Source organism: Antedon mediterranea, chromosome 1 (assembly GCF_964355755.1).
Source record: "Antedon mediterranea chromosome 1, ecAntMedi1.1, whole genome shotgun sequence".
Lineage (NCBI taxonomy): Eukaryota > Metazoa > Echinodermata > Crinoidea > Comatulida > Antedonidae > Antedon > Antedon mediterranea.
Genome location: NC_092670.1, coordinates 16,695,915 through 16,715,722, shown reverse-complemented (window position 1 = coordinate 16,715,722; position 19,808 = coordinate 16,695,915). Strand labels below are relative to the sequence as shown.

General features: G+C 33.1%; 3 protein-coding genes across 19 annotated transcripts in view; 2 read left to right on the top strand and 1 right to left on the bottom strand.

The window, feature by feature from the left end:
- The window catches only part of LOC140059048 (uncharacterized), a 58,847-nt gene extending 56,008 nt beyond the window's left edge, over positions 1-2,839 (bottom strand). For 3 of the 7 annotated variants that reach the window (XM_072104875.1, XM_072104906.1, XM_072104893.1), the window contains exon 1: positions 2,457-2,836. In XM_072104875.1, the coding sequence (XP_071960976.1) occupies positions 2,457-2,553 (97 nt within the window). In that variant the 5' untranslated portion in view covers positions 2,554-2,836. Of the gene's footprint in view, positions 1-2,456 lie in introns of all 7 variants that reach the window. The other 4 variants (XM_072104867.1, XM_072104883.1, XM_072104899.1 and 1 more) reach the window with 2 other exon arrangements.
- LOC140059088 (uncharacterized) lies at positions 85-16,451 on the top strand. 2 transcript variants are annotated; one of them, XM_072104934.1, is made up of 4 exons: positions 85-237; positions 12,195-12,292; positions 12,975-13,070; positions 14,082-16,451. In XM_072104934.1, exons 1-4 carry the CDS (start codon positions 210-212, stop codon positions 14,268-14,270), a joined length of 411 nt encoding a protein of 136 aa, XP_071961035.1. In that variant the 5' UTR covers positions 85-209; the 3' UTR covers positions 14,271-16,451. The 2 variants fall into 2 exon arrangements, with proteins under 2 accessions (XP_071961035.1, XP_071961028.1); XM_072104927.1 differs by lacking the exon at positions 85-237 and adding an exon at positions 7,771-8,161.
- A 1,246-nt stretch (positions 16,452-17,697) lies between these two features.
- LOC140058982 (delphilin-like) overlaps positions 17,698-19,808 on the top strand; it is a 28,777-nt gene continuing 26,666 nt past the window's right edge. For all 10 annotated transcript variants that reach the window (XM_072104840.1, XM_072104825.1, XM_072104802.1 and 7 more), the window contains exon 1: positions 17,698-17,802. The gene's annotated coding sequence lies outside the window, so the exon portion shown is untranslated. The remainder of the gene's footprint in view (positions 17,803-19,808) is intronic.

Sequence of the window (19,808 nt, the reverse complement as noted above, 5' to 3'; positions counted from 1 at the left end):
ATTGAGCACCAGTAGCAGAGACGTCTGGACAATCGAATATAATCGTTATCAGCTGTCTGGGTACCCAAGGCTAGTGCTAGAAAATGGCGAAAATTCCTGTATTCATTCGCCGTCAGCGAAATGAATCCGGCACTTTTCTCATCAGAAGCAAATCAACAAATCCTTTTATCAGTTTGTTTTGATATATAATCTGGATAATATATATTAAAATGGCCTTGGTTCAAGCATGTTTAACAGGTAAAATCAGATTTTTTCCTACCTAGGCCCTTTAGCACTGCGGTACCCTACGCCGTGTGGGGGAACCGATCTCGGCAGTATTTCTTAAGTAGCCTATCTTTCGTAAAATCCTTAGTTGAATTTTATTAATATAAATTTAATTGTATGAATATGCTATTTAAATGTTATTGACATTTTTTTTTGCTGCATTTTGTAATTCCGCACTACTTGCTTTATCGCGATTCCAAGATGGCGGCAATTCAAATTTTGATTTGGTAATAATTCGCGAGGTCAACCACTTTGCTGCCCGACTGATCAGATCCATTTTGCATTGTAGGCTATTTAGCATAGTTTCAACAAAATTGAAAATTTCGACAATTTGAAGCCATATTATAGCAACTAGTAAAAATATATTTCATAATATTAGGCCCACATGGCGCTTCATTGCTAATAATTGTGAAACTCTATAATTCTATGTCATAAACCTTGTTTGTATTATTATGTAAATTAAGAAAGGTTTTAGAATGATTATATAGTCTTCTAGGTTTGCATATTATACACAGTGTGTATTGTGCCTATATAATGATTCACACACACGGAGCGCATTTATGAAATTAGATATTGATTGGTAAGCCGTGGATGGGAAACAGTCATTAGCATAAGAATGCAACTTGTTGACACACTATAATAAAATCATTGATTTGTATAGGTATTTTACAGCGGCTTTTAAAACACCAACACGAATACTCAATGTGATTATTCTATTTCAAGAAATAGAATAACACAAATACATATCATACTGTACAATATTATTTATTACATTGTATTATGTCATTGCTAATATACATTATAATGTACAAGTAATAGGAAAATGAATAATAAATTAATTATCATGACAATATTATTAATCAATATACCTATAATGTCATAATTATTAATATCGTCATTATTCCTTTATTTCACTTCAATTTCTCTCTGTTCTCAATCTTCACTGTAAACCATTTCGTGTTACATTTTTGTAAAATGATGTTTTTTGTAAACTTTGTCGTTTTAAAATTCCTCTCTTTTAGTTTTATCAAATAATTCCGGCCAGTTCCTTATTTGGCATCATGGTACACTTCATGTGGCCAACGCGCGCGTAACGTGGTTTTGTGAAATATTAAAATTATTTCATGACAAGTTAAATTAGATATGCAAAATCAACCCCACGCATTTGTCACCTAAAAATACAAATTAACGCACTAATGAACTATTGAATTTTACTAAAGGCCCTAATTAAAGTACAGTAATCTACCACACCCAACTACGCCTGTGTTATGTCCGTGTCATTCAAGTCTAAGCCTCATGCGTGAATTCTTAAATAAGTTTACTGAAGTTAAAAGTATATTAATGACAGGACAAAAATAGAAAGAAAATAATTGACAAAAGAAACACTGATATATTTATTTATTATTTTTTTAAGTAATTCTTAGGGAAGAGAGTTAGTTTTCATTTTGATTGTAAATAATGTTTACATGTTGTTTAAATTGTGTTATATTTTACCAGGGAAGAGGGTAATTTCACTCTTCTTTGTGTTTACATTATAATATAAGCTAATTAAGTTGGTGTACAGTATTTTAAAACAAATAATCGATTTATTAGTTTTATAATTCCCCCAAATGTATGTTCATCGTTTTTCATGTAAAGCAGTCTATGCATAGGCCTATAGAGGAGGAATTAAAACTAACGGTGAAGAAATTATAGTAGGCCCTACATAATAATCATTGAGAAATACAATATTGTATAATGAAATTGTGTTTTGATCGGAGTACTAATTTTGCTATTAAAAGGATCCTCCATTTAAACCCAAAATAAACGTGGGATGGATCATGTTCTACATCCTGTCCGATATTAGAGAGTTTGGAGGTGTTACATTATAATTTTTATTATATTTTTTATTTTAACCATATTTAATGAGGGTGATCTATTCAGCATTTGCTGATCATTTCGGACCCTCAGCAATATTTCGTTTTTATTTTAAATAGTAAAACTTAAACAGCAAAATTAATATGCAGTGTATTTTATTTTGTAGGTCTATATATATATATATATATATATAGAATATATATTTTCAGAACTAATATACGTGGTGTACGCAAACTTATATCAACAATTGATTTCGCCATGCAAACCTTCAAACAATAGAACACCCAAACAATACAGCCTATTAGGTCTATATACTGGGAATCCTATATACTTACCGCCTGTGCCCCATACCATCCAACCACGATTTAGAATACACAAACAGATTATAAAAGTCCTCTGTAATGAAAGTAAATGTATCTTGGTGGGAGACATTTTGTTTTTTAAAATAGTCCTGTGTTCTTCTGTAATATTCTTAGTTGACCACCATAAAAAGAAAAATTCCAGCAATGAATGTAAGTATACGCTTTAATTGTTAATCACTGTTGCTAAGTGTCTTTCGCAAACATTTCAAAGCCGAGCGAAAACACAATATCACGTCTGGTTGTTATATTAACACAAGACTTCGGTCTTAAAACACGAATAATCATAAATAAAACATGCTGACTTATGAAAACTATAATAACATACGAACGATAATAATATCATTGGAACCAACAAAATATCTCTGTTTCCTACAGACGCTGACGTGAAGGGAATCGATCAGGTTTGAAGCATCTATCCAATCATATATTATGTTTCATAAAGGTTGTATTAAATGACAGCAGTTTTGATTGGTTCAGTGAGCAATGCGTATTGTTTCCATTTCTATTGAATATTACCTGTGATGCGAGTTGTAAATACGTTTGTCTGTGACTTTATTGATTAATGTATTGTGTCCCTTTAAATTTCAAATGAAGCTTCTCTGTTCACTTTACCCCACCCAGATTACTCAATAGCCATTGAAACGGATGGCGCTGTGAATTGTTTTCTTTACAGTTACGATATTCACTTCAATTAAGAGAGGTGAGAGGCGAAAACCTGTAACATTTTCTTCAATTGAAGTTAATCGAATATAATTATTTTTTTATCCTACAGAATAAAACAAAATCATTATAAAATAAATAAGAATATTTTTCTTCACGTTCTTTATTACAACTATGTCTACATATTATTATGAGCAGCGAGTTGTTAATTAGCTCCTTGATATGAGTTTGAGGTCTTTACTGCTTACTTATGAAAACGCACTTCTACGAAAGCCTGTTCCTGTCACTTTAGTATAATTTCAATTTATCGAATAATAATTTCAAAATGTCTACATTTTTTTAATACGCCATTTTAATGTCACCTAATAGTTATTAGTAATATAATAATAATTAAAAAAATTTATTTACCTAAAAAACTGTAATTTAAAGCAAAAAATAGTAAAATTGGGCTTTTGGTTAAATTTAGCCGGTTATTTTTGTCATTTTATAAGTACTGTAAGTTTTTTTTTTACGGAAGTGATTAACTTGATTAAAACTAAAAAATAATCTATTCAAAGATTTCATGTTTTTGGGGGTGACGGTTTCAAGTATAATATCTGTTATACATTTTGCTATATTCTTTGATTTCGACACTATATCACACGAACATTATAATCATTTTCAAATAAGAGAGGATTTTTGATAAAATAAATACAAGTAAAAGTACGTATCCAGCACTGAACCAGGTAACTATACAGCATATGATGATGAAAAACTACATCAACAACAGGAACAAGGAATTTAATTGCACATTATGTTGCCTAATTTGATATTATCTACTACGGAAGCCTCTAAGTGCCATCCACAAGTTAATGACACATAGAAGCTTCCGTAGTATAAGCAATGCTAAACCATTAAACATACTTATTTATATGCGGAATTACAAGTCTTAGGAGCAATTTGCTGGCGTTTAGTCTCTTTTGCAAGAGTTTAAATATATAGGCTACAACTGCAGGGAGAGGTGGATTTGGAGTTTTGAATACATGTTGTCGTACCCCCTCAACGAGAGAACACTACATACGTTGAAGATGATTGACTTGAACAAGCGAATTGATCAAAGGCAAGCAACAATTCAAATAATCTATCGCAGCATCGCTTACGGTGATAAAATAACTTGCATTGCGCTTACGTTCTTGCGCTATCTTACGTTCTAGTGGGAAACACACCTTTATATCGTCACTATGACAACTGCGATGGTCAGACTATCGTTGGTTCGGGTTAAAAAAAAACCCGATCTTTCATCACTGATGAGGCAGATTCTGATGATGGAGAAAAAAAGATGACGATAACTATGACGATGATCATTAAACACGTCATGGATAAGTAAGATTTATGGGGGAAAAAAGTCATGCTACAAGAACGTATTTCGTTTTTTAAAGTGTTAGGGAGTTTTCTTGATACAGTGTCTTCGTTCAAAACTATCGACTTATATTTCCTTTAAAATGTTATGTTGGCCTACAATGATAAAGAGTATGCCACGGCATTACAATGATTTAAATGACGATTTATATACGATGATTAAGAAAAGTGCAATCAAAATGTTTTTATAATATCCATAAAATGTCATCGCACAGGCTGTTGATCTAAAATTCTAGTCATTTATCAGAATTCAATCAAAGTGGAGATCTGTCTCTTTCTTATCGTTTTATTAACATATTACTGTTTCATCCTCCTTCATACGTGTGTACAATTATAAACCTATCATTTTGTAATGTAGCGTGGAGTCATGAAGTCTGTTAACTACACTGATTAAATACATCATGATGAACGTAGCCTAACTAGTCCTCATTATGTGTATCTTGTATAGAATGTCATCCGTACCGTTATTTTGGTCTCTTTCTACCCTCGTTCGCATTTCTATTCAGATACAGAGGCCTAAAGTTATTATCTTTTTTATGTTAGTCGATTTTTGTCTGAAAATACCAGCCAAAGTAATATACGTATGAAACGCCATATATGCCAAAATATTTATCTTTTTATTAATATTAAGTAAACACACTTCGTCCTAGAACCCAGACTATACATAGGGGTACATTTCTGCAACAATGCGTGAAAAACGATGATTAGAGTACACTAGGTTGTCATGTAATATTAGTGTGAAAATAGTACAAATGACCAGTGACAATCTTCACTTTATTAAGTGTTTGTTTTTCTAAGAATGTATGTTAATCTAGAAATTTTTAAGTAAATTTGCATAACAGTGGTTTCCATGAAGCATTGATTTTCGATTTAAACAAATATAGGCCTAATTGAAAGCGACAGTATTCCTTCAAAAACTTCCCATTGATTAAAGGAAAGAACTTACGCAGGTGTTTAGCCTATATAGGTCAAAACACAAATGCCTTAATAATTTATTTACTACATGAAAACATTTTTGTAATGTATTTATAAATTTATATTTTAAGTGAGGGTGCCACAGATTAAAAGCTTTGCTTGCTTGTGATTATCCTGTTTTCACACTTTATTGTAATTTATTTTCTTCTTCTTTTAATATCTTTTATGAATTTTGTTTTGTTTGAAAAATAAAGAATACTCAATCAATCAATCAATCAATCGTTTCTATTATCACGCATCTATTCGCGCGAATCGAAAACGTTGACTAATGCGCATGCGTTATTAATATTTTATCTACTAATATATCATCTACTATTTGTGACGCGAAAAATTGTGCAACTAATCAGAAGTTTACTGTATTCGCTATATAGAACAGATCCAGTCTTGATGTACACATAATTGTACTGGGGATATTTTCACTACACTGGTTAAACTATACCCATTGTAACGAAACTCCAAACTGAATTATATCGCTTCTCCTATAATTATAACGTACACATTTACGTGATAGGATTATCAATTTCCCGTCTACCGTTTAATTTCACCAACTCAGAATTCTAAACCACCTCGGGTGTTTGAATTCATTATCATTATTATGAAGACGTTCTAAATTATCAATTTACGAGAAATAAAGTTCGTTACAAAATGGTAAATTTCAGTAGCAGTAAAGTACTTTTTCTTTAAAAACGTTCGATAATATGTATTCCACCGTCGTGGAAAACGTGCGTATGTGAACGCAGTGCTTGGAAACGTAACTCACATTTTTCCGGCCACCGGACCGGAATCCGGGGGCTTAGTATGATCTTCATGCTTGGTTGGCCACTAGGACGCCTAACCCAATGACGGCGTACGCGCAACTTATGCGAGTTGACCAATGATAAGCGATAGTTCAAATAATCCATCGCATGTGTTTGGTCAAATGACTGTCGTTGATTGAGCCTTGTCTACACTATCAAACTTTATGTGACAAAAAAATATGATGTACCCATATATGGACATGATGATGTCATACCACTACCATATTTAGACATTATCACTACCATATTTGGGCACATCACGCTTTTTTGTCAAACTCGTTTGATAGTGTAGACAGAGCTTTACGTCCTTGTCTTACCGTACTTTCTCTAGTGGGAACCGTACCTTAAAACGATCGCGCAGAAATAGATCATAGGTGATTGCAAGATTAAAGTTGAAACAAATATGACATTGTATATTAAATAATTTATTGTACATATTTAATCTGGTTTATTATCTACCTGGTTATTGAGATATTAATTAAACAGGATATTGATATCGTCTTGATTGAGTGTGGATTTTTACTCGAGGGCGTTATGAATGTTAAAATGACGGAGTACATGCACTGAAGTATTTATTTTACCGAACTCGATTTAGTATGAAATTCGACCAAGTGCCCTATGCAGCAAATTTCAAAACGGAAAAATAAGGATATTTGAATATTATTTGGTAGTCAATTAACAATTAAAACATAGAAAAAAACAAGATGATGTCTATGGTCTTTAAGTCATTATATAAGTAACAGGCATATATAAACACACTAGGCATAGCTCATAAATTCTAAACCGCCCGGTGATATACTAAAATTTAATTAAATAATTTGAAACGATAAGATGAGGAAATATGTAATATTTAAAAAAAGGCAACGAGATTCGAACCCGGACCTTCTGCTTGATATGCAGATGTACTAAAAATTAGATCACTGGGCTTTCATGGTATAGTTCAAACCCGATTGGATATAGCGACTCTTTATATATTTGAAAATAAATACTATATATCATCTGAAAGCTCAACAATTATTCATTCACTCGTTCTACACAGCTGGGATAAGGCATTATAAAAACAGATTTGTTAGATAGTTTTTGTTTTGTTTTTTCCCTTATATTTATTTTAGGCAAGCCAAGATAATTTATGAGCACTGTAATTTTCATTTATATTGGACAATAAATTAATTTGTATCTGTATCTCTATCTATTATTTCAAATTATCATAATAAAAACAACTTATATTCGTCGTTTAAAAAAATGGTAGGCATGTATATCATTATGAAGACGTAAACCTCTCTCGTGGCCTGTAGTAAATTCATAAACGCTCAGTACTATTTGTAAATTTACTCAAAATTATATAAACACCAATTCGCTAACGGCAACATGGAATTATGAAAATTAAAAAACGCGTATAAAGTATACAAGTGAATTGTCTCATTCATTATTAAAGAACGAACGACCGGACACATCATCATTATTTTAGTAGTAATTAGAAAGTCACAAATCCGTACGGAATTGACTCTTTTAATCATCAAGTACTGTATTACACTTAATTTAAATTTAACAACAAACCAAAAGTTGGTTGGGCATCGCCGCCGGATTCTTCAGTACGCGACATCTTCCGGTCGTTGTTGGTTCAAATGCGTTATATTCAGCGGTTTCAAGAGAGCGTATAAAATCGCTGCTGTAGGCTACGTCAGTCAGTCTTATTCAAAATACGGCACGAAGGCATCCGTATCTCTCTCTTGACGAAAAGTAAGTTTATCGAAAAATAGGTGTTCAAGATGGAGACGAAATGGGTGGTAATTGTTTACCATATGCTTACTTTTCTTTTTGTTGTAAACAGCGTCACGGGTGCACTTAGTAAGTATTTCTAATTTTTGTTTAAAGTATATATTTTATGTAAACAATATATATAAACGAATGTATATTATACAATTTCAAAAATGTTTTAAACTTTTAATTTATGCAATAAAGCAAATTTTTTTATCCTTTTCTTGCTTCTAACCTAATTTACATTTACTGTTAGGCCTTATTTCTGTATATTTATTCTTTTCTGTTATGACACTTCCAGTATCACAATGATTTTAAATGTGGATCACCAGCCTACATACTGTAAAATAGCAAAAATAGTACTATATAAAAAGTACTATATCCTTCTTTAATTATAGGTCTATATGTTGTGATTCGTAATTTGTCGCTTATAAAAATCCATTCAAAACATATGAAAATTCACGATACCGTACCTTATCTAATAAGTACATACGACTCGGTTTGACGCACCTTCATGTCGAAGTGTGCCGCTGATATAAAAGCGTACATTCAATACAATTGCAATTATTTTATTATTTACTAATAATAAATACGTTTAATGTCGCATCAAGGTACTTGATCTAAATGCGTTTATGGAAACGCGTCGAGATACTTTATCTAAAAGCGTCTATAAGTAACGCGTTAAGGTACATGATCTAAATGCGTTTATGGAGACGCGTCAGGATACTTTATCTAAAAGCGTCTATAAGTAACGCGTCAAGGTACTTTATCTAAAAGCGTCTATAAGTAACGCGTCAAGGTACTTGATCTAAAAGCGTCTATAAGTAAACGCGTCAAGATACTTGATCTAAATGCGTTTATGGCAACGCGTCAAGATACTTTATCTAAAAGCGTCTATAAGTAACGCGTCAAGGTACTTGATCTAAATGCGTTTATGGAAACGCGTCAAGGTACTAGATCTAAATGCGTTTATGGAAACGCGTCAGGATACTTTATCTAAAAGCATCTATACACGCGTCAGGATGTAAGTGCATTTAAATGCGTCAGGGTACTAGTTGAATATTGATCTAGAAATACATTGCAATTTTTCCTTGAATATAGCAATTAAGTACACGTCGCCTTATTTTCTGTTTGAAAAACAAGAACATTTATAAATTTTAACGATAAAATTTAAAAGATTTGACAAATAATTTATGAAACTAGATAAGTTTTTTCTTAATTGCACCCACGTGATTGATTGCGCCTATACGTTTGATATGTAGGTTTGATTAAAAACCTGAACGTCATGACATACTAATGATAGGCCTCTACGATATTATTAATTGACCATTTGACTTCATTTATATATTTCCATCACCACTACTAACTTTCACTCGTAATATTACCAATACACACGGCAATAATATACAATACACTCATATGTGGTTAGACTCAAATTTGTGCTGAACACGGCCGGGTCCAAACATACTGTCCCAATAGAGGTGTCCCCTGAGTAAGGGTTTGCCGTATAGTGTTAAATCGTTGCTCCTCATTCCCTCATAACCCTTTGGAATTATTCGACATAAAACAGGCTAACACAACCACCATATTTAAACAGCTTTTAAAAACTCACATTTCAACAAATAGGCCTATTTTCAACCTCGATAAACTATATTAATTGAGTTGAGATACATATATTTTTAATTGCTCAGTCTTTTTTATTTATTTCATGGATTACTTTTATTTTTATGTGAAGCGCATAGAGGCTTTTTGTATGCGCTTAAAAGTCTAAATGTAGGCTTTAATATTATTTGCAGGAAATTTTCCTCCTTAATATAGGGGTGTCTTCCCGAACAAGAGTGACACAAAGGAGGGGGTCTACTTTAACACGCCTCAGGCCTGTACTTCTCGTAAACTGAAAAAGGGGAAATATTTGTGTATGTGTTTTAAAACATTCAACCAAACCAATTTTACCGAACCAAACCCTATATATTATTAGGCTAGAGGACCAACACTGTTGGCTCACTAAGGTGTCCCCTTAGTGAGTGAGTGGCCGAGCGGTTAAGACATTGGAACCGTAATTACGTAGCCATAACATCGGCATGGGTTCGAGGCTCACTCACTCCATGGTTCTGGTGGTAGAACGAGTCTTCTCGGATAAGGACTATAAACCGTAGGTCCAGTGTACACATCTAGCTCGTGTGCACTTTAAAGAACCTAGTACATCTTTCGAGACGAGTAGGGGGTTACCCCGGTGTATTAGTACATCACAGCCACTGATCACCAACTGGGCGCTCTGGGAGACCAGTCTTTGACTGAAGAGGTTACCCAGTATAAATAAATATATATTTCAATTTCAAATATTGTAACATATGACATGATAAGGGAGGTCTATAGATTATGAAAAACGTGAAATAAAATGATGCGGAATGAAATATGAGAGAGGAGGTGAGAAAGGAGAGATGAGGATAGAAAGAAATTAGAATAAAAAGAAGGATAGTAGTTAAATGAATGTTAAAATGAAAATAAATCATGTCGACTAAAATGTAAGTATTTTTCTCAGTATTATCCAGTACCGTCCGCCGTTAGAGTAGGCGTAAGTGGTTTTTAGATTAACCCTTGATTTTCTAATTTTTTTTAATGATACGATTTATCTAAATTTACCCAATTCAAGACACTTGCAGTCCAGATTACGGAAGCTATTGTTAAAATCCAGGTGGGGATATAACGGGTTTAGCGGCACCTTTTCGATTTGTCGGGATGTAATCTTCTAGATATGAAGTTAAGGCAAATGCTTCCAAACATTTGATCGCTTAAATGTGTGCTAAATTGCAGTTCTGTTAATTAAGACGTTTTCCTATACGATTCTTGAATTACTAATTTAAGGTAGTGATATCCGAATCTATAGATTAAGCTCTTTGTAGAATATTGGAGTGTGAATTGATATGGACATAGATTAACGTTAATTTTCGTAGACTTTAGAAAATCAAACACATCGTATACGTATTTACGTCACCGACAAAAATAAGGTAACCCGGCGCGTCACGTTGTATTTGTGGTGCGGTGGTGTCACCGCCGGAGAATAAAATGCATATTACCGGTCGAAGATACAATCAAGTTATTAAGCTATATCTACATTATCAAACGTTATGTGACAAAAAAATGTGATGTGCCCATATATGGACATGATGATGTCATATAACTACTAATTTTGGGACTAACACTATCACCATATTAGGGCACATCAAACTTTTTTTTGTCAAACTAGTTTGATAGCGTAGACAGAGCTTTTGTCTATTGAAAAAAAAGGGAGAAAAAACACATGATACTAGAAGTGTATTTCAGTTCCAGTCTAAACACAGGATGGTCGATCACATCATGTAACTGGATTCGAACCGCGAATTCATGGTTTAAAAATCATTACCTGCTTTAGAGATTGATTCTTACAAAAGCATATTGACCCGAACGTACAATTAAAGCCCTAGAGGCAAAGATGCAAATTTCACCATTGTATCAATATATATGTAAACAAATAATTTGAATTGTAAAGAAAATGGTAATTAATATACGTTACTTAATGTAATTACTTAATCAATGAGAGTGTAGGGTAATGGAGATGTTAACGATGTATTAGAAATATACTCATCGGAAAAAAAACTTGATTTAATTAATACATTACACTTTAATTTGGTTAACAGCGCCTAACTAAATCAAGATCTTTAGTGTACGCGAATAAAGTCTGAAGTTTAGTTGGTGGTGCGTGACATAATTTTGTGGTTTCTCTTTTTGTGGCGTAAACACCACTTTTATTCACATTAAAATCATCTTTCACGTCACCACCATAAAATCATATTATTTTCAATCACATTTTTGTTAATTTGATCAACTTCATCAGTAACATTTTAAATCTTGTAAATTCATCTTGTATTCTATATTACATCCCTTTTTCATGATTTTTCTTATATTCTTTGATACTACACTCACAATAAAAGTTTAAGAAGTTTACTCAAAGACGATATGCCTAAATAACTGCATCGTTAACCATAATTTTGTAATGACATATTAAATTATTTTTTAAATGCTAAAGCAAACAAATAAAACGACCTCCATCTGTCATGATTGTTTTTGTTTTTAACTACTGTAGATCTAACGAGTCTGCCTTGTTATAAAAAAGGAACATGCTATTCTAGACAAACTCGAAAAGGTATATTCAACCGAGATAGCACCGATCAATTCCAATATGTAAGTTATTCTTCAATTACTGTGGGTGACTCATTGTAGGCCTACACATTGACTCGTTTCACCCAGTTTATTATTATTATTTTATTATTTAAGCCGATTTTCCACTAGGCGAATTTGTTCGCGCGAATCGAAGGCGTCAGCTAATACGCATGCGTAGAGAAGGATTTGGAAGACGTAAACATGAATACACATGCGTACAAGCTGGCGCGTTCGATTCGAGCGAACAAATTCGCCTAGTGGAAAATCGGCTTTAGGCTGGATTAATGAATATTTATCTATTCATTAATCCATGTAGGCCTACTGTTAATCTTGAAGTTTACTTGGTACCATTGACACTTGGTCAAGAGACCAACGTGTATGTTATGCCCGTAGCCATGATTTTTACAGGGTTCCTTCTTTTTTTCTTAAAAAAGGCACTTCCCCTCCCTTATGAGGATTACTCTTAGGTACTCCTTTTTAACAATATTAATTTTATAAACGTATGTGAATTAATCCAAAATCAAGATTTAGAAAAACACCAATGTTGTTTGCCCGCCACGCCTCCCCTCCACAAACAGCCCGGCGTGTAACAGGCCATTGGGTCAAGGGGTCACGTGCAAAAAGAATTTTTCCCGGTTTAACTTCAGTTACATAACCACTTGTCTCCAACACCCAGTATTAATCGAGTTGTATTTTTTTAAAGAATGGTGCGCCAGGACTCAAAGCATTTTTAAAAGTGAATACCGATGATGATCCTGCAGTTACCCTTCAAATAGAATGGAAACAAACGATTCGTGATGTAAGTATATTGGCCTAGGCCTAGTAGGGTGTTGAAACAATTGGTACCCACACAATGTCCAGATACCACAAAAAAACATAGCTGACACATGTACGAGACGCGCCGTTCTAATCTAAATCTTGGTTGACACTTTGACGCAACGCAATGACGTACGTAAGCCCAATGTATAAATATTTTGACCAATCACGACGCGATCATTGGAAATTACCAAGAGTCATCGGGTCAACTCGCTTGTATTGCGCTTACGTCCTTGCATTTTTAATGTGAACCAAGCTTAAGCCTCTTTTCCATTACCGAATATGTTCGCGCGAATCGAACATCCTGAGTTATGATTGTTTGCGCATTATAAAAAGTAGATAAAAATATTAATACGCATGCTCATTATTGAACACTTTAGATTCGCGCGAATAAATTCGTCTCGTGGAAATCCGGCTTCGTATTTCGCTGAATTTATTGAATTATTTTTTCAAATTTTTAAATTCAAAAGACATTTATTTACGTCCTAAAGACAAAAAGTAAAAAAAAAAAAAACAGTAACGACAGATTGAGATTATTGTTAAAAATGGACGAATGCAAATGAAAATGTGTGAACTATTTTAAAACGGGATAGATGATAATGATGATCCTGTCAAGTGTATAACAAAATATAAGAAAATTAATGAAAAAAGGAGTAATACAGAATTCATATATGTAAAAATGTTACTTATGAACTGTAACGACATTTACAAGTTAAATGTTAAATAATACGATTTTATGTAATATGAGATAATATGAATGTGAATAAAAGTGGTGTTTGCGACACAAAAGAGAACAAAAAAAAATGGACGAATGCAGGATCCCAAAAAGACGAAAATCTTGTGGCGGGATTGCCTTGACAAATTAATAATTGATAATATGAAAAAAATAAATAATAAATAAATCAATAAATTAATTAAAAAGCGTGTCATAACAATATTAAACTAGATTTAGTTAACATATGTTTAATTGCATTTCAATATTTTTTCTTCACAGTTATTAAAATTAGCTGCAATTGAAGGTCGTCCCCATTCTGTTGACTCTGACGCGAAATGGAACACATTACAAGAAGCAGCGGATGATAGCGACGAATATTATTTAGCCAGTAATGAAGAGATGAGAGCCAACGAAAATAACATTCCTGATAATAGTCTTTGGAAAATGCTTTTCAAAGATAGAATATAATGAACTGATATTTGTTTGTAATCATCAAATTTGTAACCCTATATGGTTCAGTAATTGTAACGCGTTTTTGCGTTACTGGCAGTATACCACCGATTGAACACACCAGCACCAGTCTGTCTGTCTGTCTGTCGGTCAGACGTAGACCGGTCCCTATTCAACATTAACTTGATTTTTTCCAATATAACTGTGAGCACAAAAATGTAATTTAAACACTGTTTTGTAAGAATTAAAATAATATATTAATGTTTAATTTATTGTTTTAGGCCTGAATATAAACTAATTGAATAAGCTGCTTAGTTGTCGCGCATCAAACGTTTGATTTGCTTAATCGCTGAGTCGTTATTATCCTGTCTTAACATGAATTTAATTATCACCGAGAAGTTTAGTTTACGAATTAAGTTCTTTGAAATTCAACTTATTATGTACATTATGTATACGGTAAATCACACTGTGAGCAGCCGCCAGAAGTTGTTACCACGAGCGTCTCTTGAGCTAAATTAAAAACACGAATTACACAGGCCTCTAATGATCGATGTTAAACATTAAAAGTTTGGCATTTTATTAATTTAAAACTTTATCGTATATTAATTTATTTCAATTCTATTACATTTTTGATCGATTAATGTTAATGTTGACTTGACAGAAGATCCAATCAATTATTTATAAGTAATCGGTAAAACTTATTACCAATTTATTCAACGTTTCTCCCAAGAGATAGTGAAACCTGATATCGTGTGTATAAAATGAGAAAGAACAAGATCGCTTTCTTAAATAATTACTCTTGTACAATTAGGCCTAATGTAAATGTATTTACAAGTAGACCTAAGTGTGTTATAGCCTATCAAAGGGTACGTCTAACTTTCACTTAGAAGTAGGCCTAAGTGTATTATAGCCTATCAAAGCGTACGTCTAACTTTCCATTTTGCGACGACCTAGGACTTCTTGTGACGTCATATTAGGCCTATAAGCATTTTTTTCAAGTTTCGAGACACAATTTTTGATCGATTCTATCTATCTGAACCATCGCTATCGTGATAAATCGAAATTGATTTAAAGCAACTGGACGACGACTTGAACACATGAAGTAAACACTCTATTGAACGCTCTACTATTTATAGGCCTATATATCCTTCCTGTTTTCGTCAAGTGCGGTCATTAAAAAGCTACCGACCGTATCTACGCGCGTAAACCGGTTATGTTCATGATGTCTTCGACGATCTAGTGTAAAATCACTTGATTTTGGGTAATATCAATCAATTGATTGTAATTATCATAAGAATTGTTGCGTTCAAATGGTGATGAAAGTGGAACATCATTTGTACGCGCGCGTCATCTGTTCTCCCCAGCGAGGCATATCACTGACCGATAATACATGACCAGAATCAAACACAATTATCGTGTACTGAAATAGAAAAATCAAAAATTCAATCGATATCTTAAACGTAAGTGGGTTGTGAACTCATAACATTTTGTCTACTACAATTTAATTATTTATTTCCTTGAAATAGGAAAAATAAAAGATTTACCGAATGTGATAATGTATCTGGGGAATAACACCGACGTCAGTGGGATTAAAAATAGCCAATTCTTGATATTGTATCTAAGTTTGGCCAGTATCATTGGAACCGTGATACAACATCACATGTGTTTAATCTCCTTGTATCATAGACCCTTAACCTAAAAGGCCGATTTATACAGACGAGCGGTAACGGTGAAGCTTGGTTCCCACTAGAACGTAACGCAAGGACGTAAACGCAACGCAAGCGTTTTAACCAATGACAAGCGAAGTTATAGACAGTTAGAAGCCATCACTTGTGATTGGTCAATTCACTTGCGTTACGTCCTTGCGTTGCGTCGCTAGTGGGAACCACGCTTAAGCGGGAAACCGCGTAGCTGGTCCCTCCACGTAGAATCTATCCATCCTGAGCGGTCCGCCACGCGTTTTGTTTAAATGGTCATAAGAAATAACATAGATTCTATATTTTTATTACCGTTACCGCTCATCTGTGGAAATTAGCCTTAATCAATCTTCCGTGATATAGGAACCACATGTGATCCTGTATTACGGAATTTGCCTATGACAGTCGTACGGTATCTTTTCTCTGTATTCATCAAGCGTGTTTGAGCACTGATGTTAACTAGCCTTTTCCCGTATCGTTTTAAATTTGTAAATAAATTCTGTCGAGAATCTGAAACTGTGTACTTATTTTATTGATTCATTACCTTTAAAGTACAGTCTCTTCACATTTTAAAACTATAAAACAGATATAGAAAATAGGTAATAATGTATTGAAACTGACGCAAACATATTCAAGTCTACAACATATCTTATAAAACGTACAATAAGAACGTGAACATTGTTATGGACATTAATATTTTATAACTTCATGAAATTTAAGCGTTTATGATAATAAAACAAGACAATATTAATTGCTGGAAATTATAATTTCCAGACGATAATATACATTTACGTCTTCCTGTGAAAATGATCTTTTAAATGGTCAAATGTAGTTTTAAAAGACAATAATATATCGGTCTTTATTTCAACATTACAAACCAAACATCTTTTTAGCAGACATAAATTGAACTCAAAAAGGCCTGATGGCATACATCAGCAACAACAATCAAAATACTTTGTATTAAAATCTTTATAAAAAACATCAATATGGCGAACATGAACAAGAATATTTCTTACAAAAAACGCTGCTCGCTTATTGTTATTGCTAAGGTCAAGTCTGGGGGTCACTTCATCACGCCTAGATACTTCAAGTATCCTATTACAAACAAAAACTTCAATGGACTGTTTTGATAATAATTCAATGATTATCTGACAGTGAATTATAGTAATATCACGGGACTCATAAATACCAGAAATGCTTTGGGATTTGTCATTAGACTCTTTTCCCAGCCGTTTTTTGGATTCAACAGGTGGTACCTATAAATTATAGTCGAGTTTCCATTTTAACAAAAATGTCAAAGTGTAGTACTATACTGCTGCTTGATTTCATCTAATGAATGAGTCATCTCGTGTGACGCAGCGGGCTAGAGCAGCAGCGTGAAAAAAAATGTATTATGTATTATGAAAAGCGAATTAATAAAACTGAAGATGACTATGAAGAAGATTGTAACGATGATAATGGTTAGTGGAAAGAGGAAATATACAAGTTTAAAATTATAATTAAGATAATGACTTGAAAGGTGATCATTGATATTTATAATATTATAATTGATGAGTTTGTGCCTGTAATTAGGCCACTGATAACTGTTATTTTCGTCCTCAGAGTTTGACTGTGTGTAAATCAATGATGATAAACTATTTATCAATGCCTCCCTCTATCTAATAAAACATTCAGAGTCAGTGGCCACTCTAGGCCTCGGTAATTCAAGCTTATCGATCGTTGCCAACAGACGCTATGAGGCATTACTAAGCACGTACTAAAGTGCTACTGTAGTTGGTTCTTAAAATGATGTGATTTTGACAAAAGTACAAATTTATGTCAAATTGTATGATATGTTTCTAATAGTATATAATGTAAGTATTTCACTTATGTATATTTTTAAAGTAATAATTGCTTAGAAATGAATCTAATTGAATGATATTAGTCGCGATATTTAGGCTAGATATTTACTGCCAAGCTAGTGTCTGAACTCGCACGCACTGGCAGAGCAGTTTCGTTCGTTTCGTTTCGAAAAACAAAACAACATTTACTTTAGGCATAGGCCTAGAGGCTAGCATAGGCTTGGAGGCAGGTTTTACAGGAATTTCGACCCAATTATATTCATTTGATTTTACTAGATGTGGTTGAATGTTAACTTGTCTTATTCGCAAATCGTATAATAAAAATTAGAGTAAAAATTAAAAAAAAACATTTTTTTAAAATGTTTTTTATTTGCAAAAAAAAATTCCAACTGAAAATACAGATACAAATAATTATAATAAAATAGCAAAAATTGAGATAAAATAATACACTCACCACTCGCATAGTAACTAAAGGGAAACCTAACAATGGAAGAAGTTAGTTGGACTTATTCACGAACGTGTTTACGAATTTTTCAATTTACAAATAACCTTCTGTACTGTGGGGCACATATTTGGAGGATTTTCAGAGATGAGGTGAGGGTATTGGGGATGGGGGTTCGCAGTCGGTTAAGAGGGGTTCGCCGGAACCAAAAACCCCTGGCTACAGGCCTGCACTGTGTTTAGCTATTTTGCAGATGACATATCATTTCTATTCTTAAGGTATTTTTCTAATGTGAACATTGTAGTATTAATTGCATATGAAAATAATCAGAAATACTTATATTTATGAATGGAAGACATTTACATTTACAGTATTAAAAAAACACATCCTTTAGGACCCATCAAAGTATCCCCTTAATAGGGATGTCCCCTGAATAGTGGGTGGCAAGTGTTAAACATATATTTCCCATAGTCCATGCCTGAGTCCATGTCATGGGAACGTATCCTTCATCCTTCATAGAGATGTAAGAACCGTATAGGAATTTCCTAAAGCAGGGGTTATAATGTACTGTACATAGTTTATGCCTGGCCAGTTAAAAATTGTGTCATTTAAAATATTGTAATACCTACTGTATTACAATAGGCAATCCTGCCGAATTTAAAGCAACTTGTGCATGCCATTGGTTGGAGTGCAATAATAAAGTTTTTGTTATTTAATAGATTGAAAGGTCATTGACTTTTAGTTTGACTGTTGGTTGTGAATTTTGAATTTCTTTGTATGACTCAACAATCTTCAACAATGAACTTATTTACATGCTTTTGTGTTGTATCACCATAGCAACTTTTATACTAGATTTACTTATAAATAATTTTATTTGAAGCATGCCTCAAATCAAAAATAAATTGTTTTCTACAAGGTAATAACCCTATAATAATATAAAGCTCAATTTGATGCTTCGCAATTTTCAATTTTTACATCTTTGTATTTTTATTGTTTACTTCTACTTCTATATGTTCAAGTGCAGTATATGGAGAGCCATCTCGATAGTGCTTTTCAATTTAATGGCAATCCTCAGGGTGCTGCAACCCTGTCTTGTATGTATTTTTGTGCCTGAAAATTGAATAAATAAAATACTGTATGTGACAGTGATGTGCCCATATGCACGTGACGATGTCATATCACATATCATATTTAAGCATATCACTACCATATTTGGGCCCACTTTTTTTTCAAATTAGTTTGATTGTGTAGACAGAGCTTTATACATAATTTAATTAATATACATAAAAAAGATAATAATACACAAACCCTGGTACATGTAGGCCTATGTAGTTTAGTTTTTGTAGATATTGATATTTAAAATTGGTTATCCGCACTTGGCGGATAACCTCTTGTTATTGTCAGGATCTTTTTTTTTCTCTTTCTCTTTTTTCTTCTATTTTCTTCTTTCTTTCCACGATTTTTGTTCGCAGCGTATCTCTAATTCTGGCCAACATATGATTGTATAACTTTGTCAAAAGATAGCCCTGTAGCTGTAGATGTGCAAGAAACTTTTTTTTTCGAATTTCGAGTTGCG

Excerpts from the sequence above, each read along its gene's own strand:
- LOC140059088 (XM_072104927.1), top strand. The coding sequence starts at position 8,083 with ATGGAGACGAAATGGGTGGTAATTGTTTACCATATGCTTACTTTTCTT. Across the intron at positions 8,162-12,194 it reads CAGCGTCACGGGTGCACTTA|ATCTAACGAGTCTGCCTTGT; the intron begins GTAAGTATTTCT and ends TAACTACTGTAG. Across the intron at positions 12,293-12,974 it reads GCACCGATCAATTCCAATAT|AATGGTGCGCCAGGACTCAA; the intron begins GTAAGTTATTCT and ends ATTTTTTTAAAG.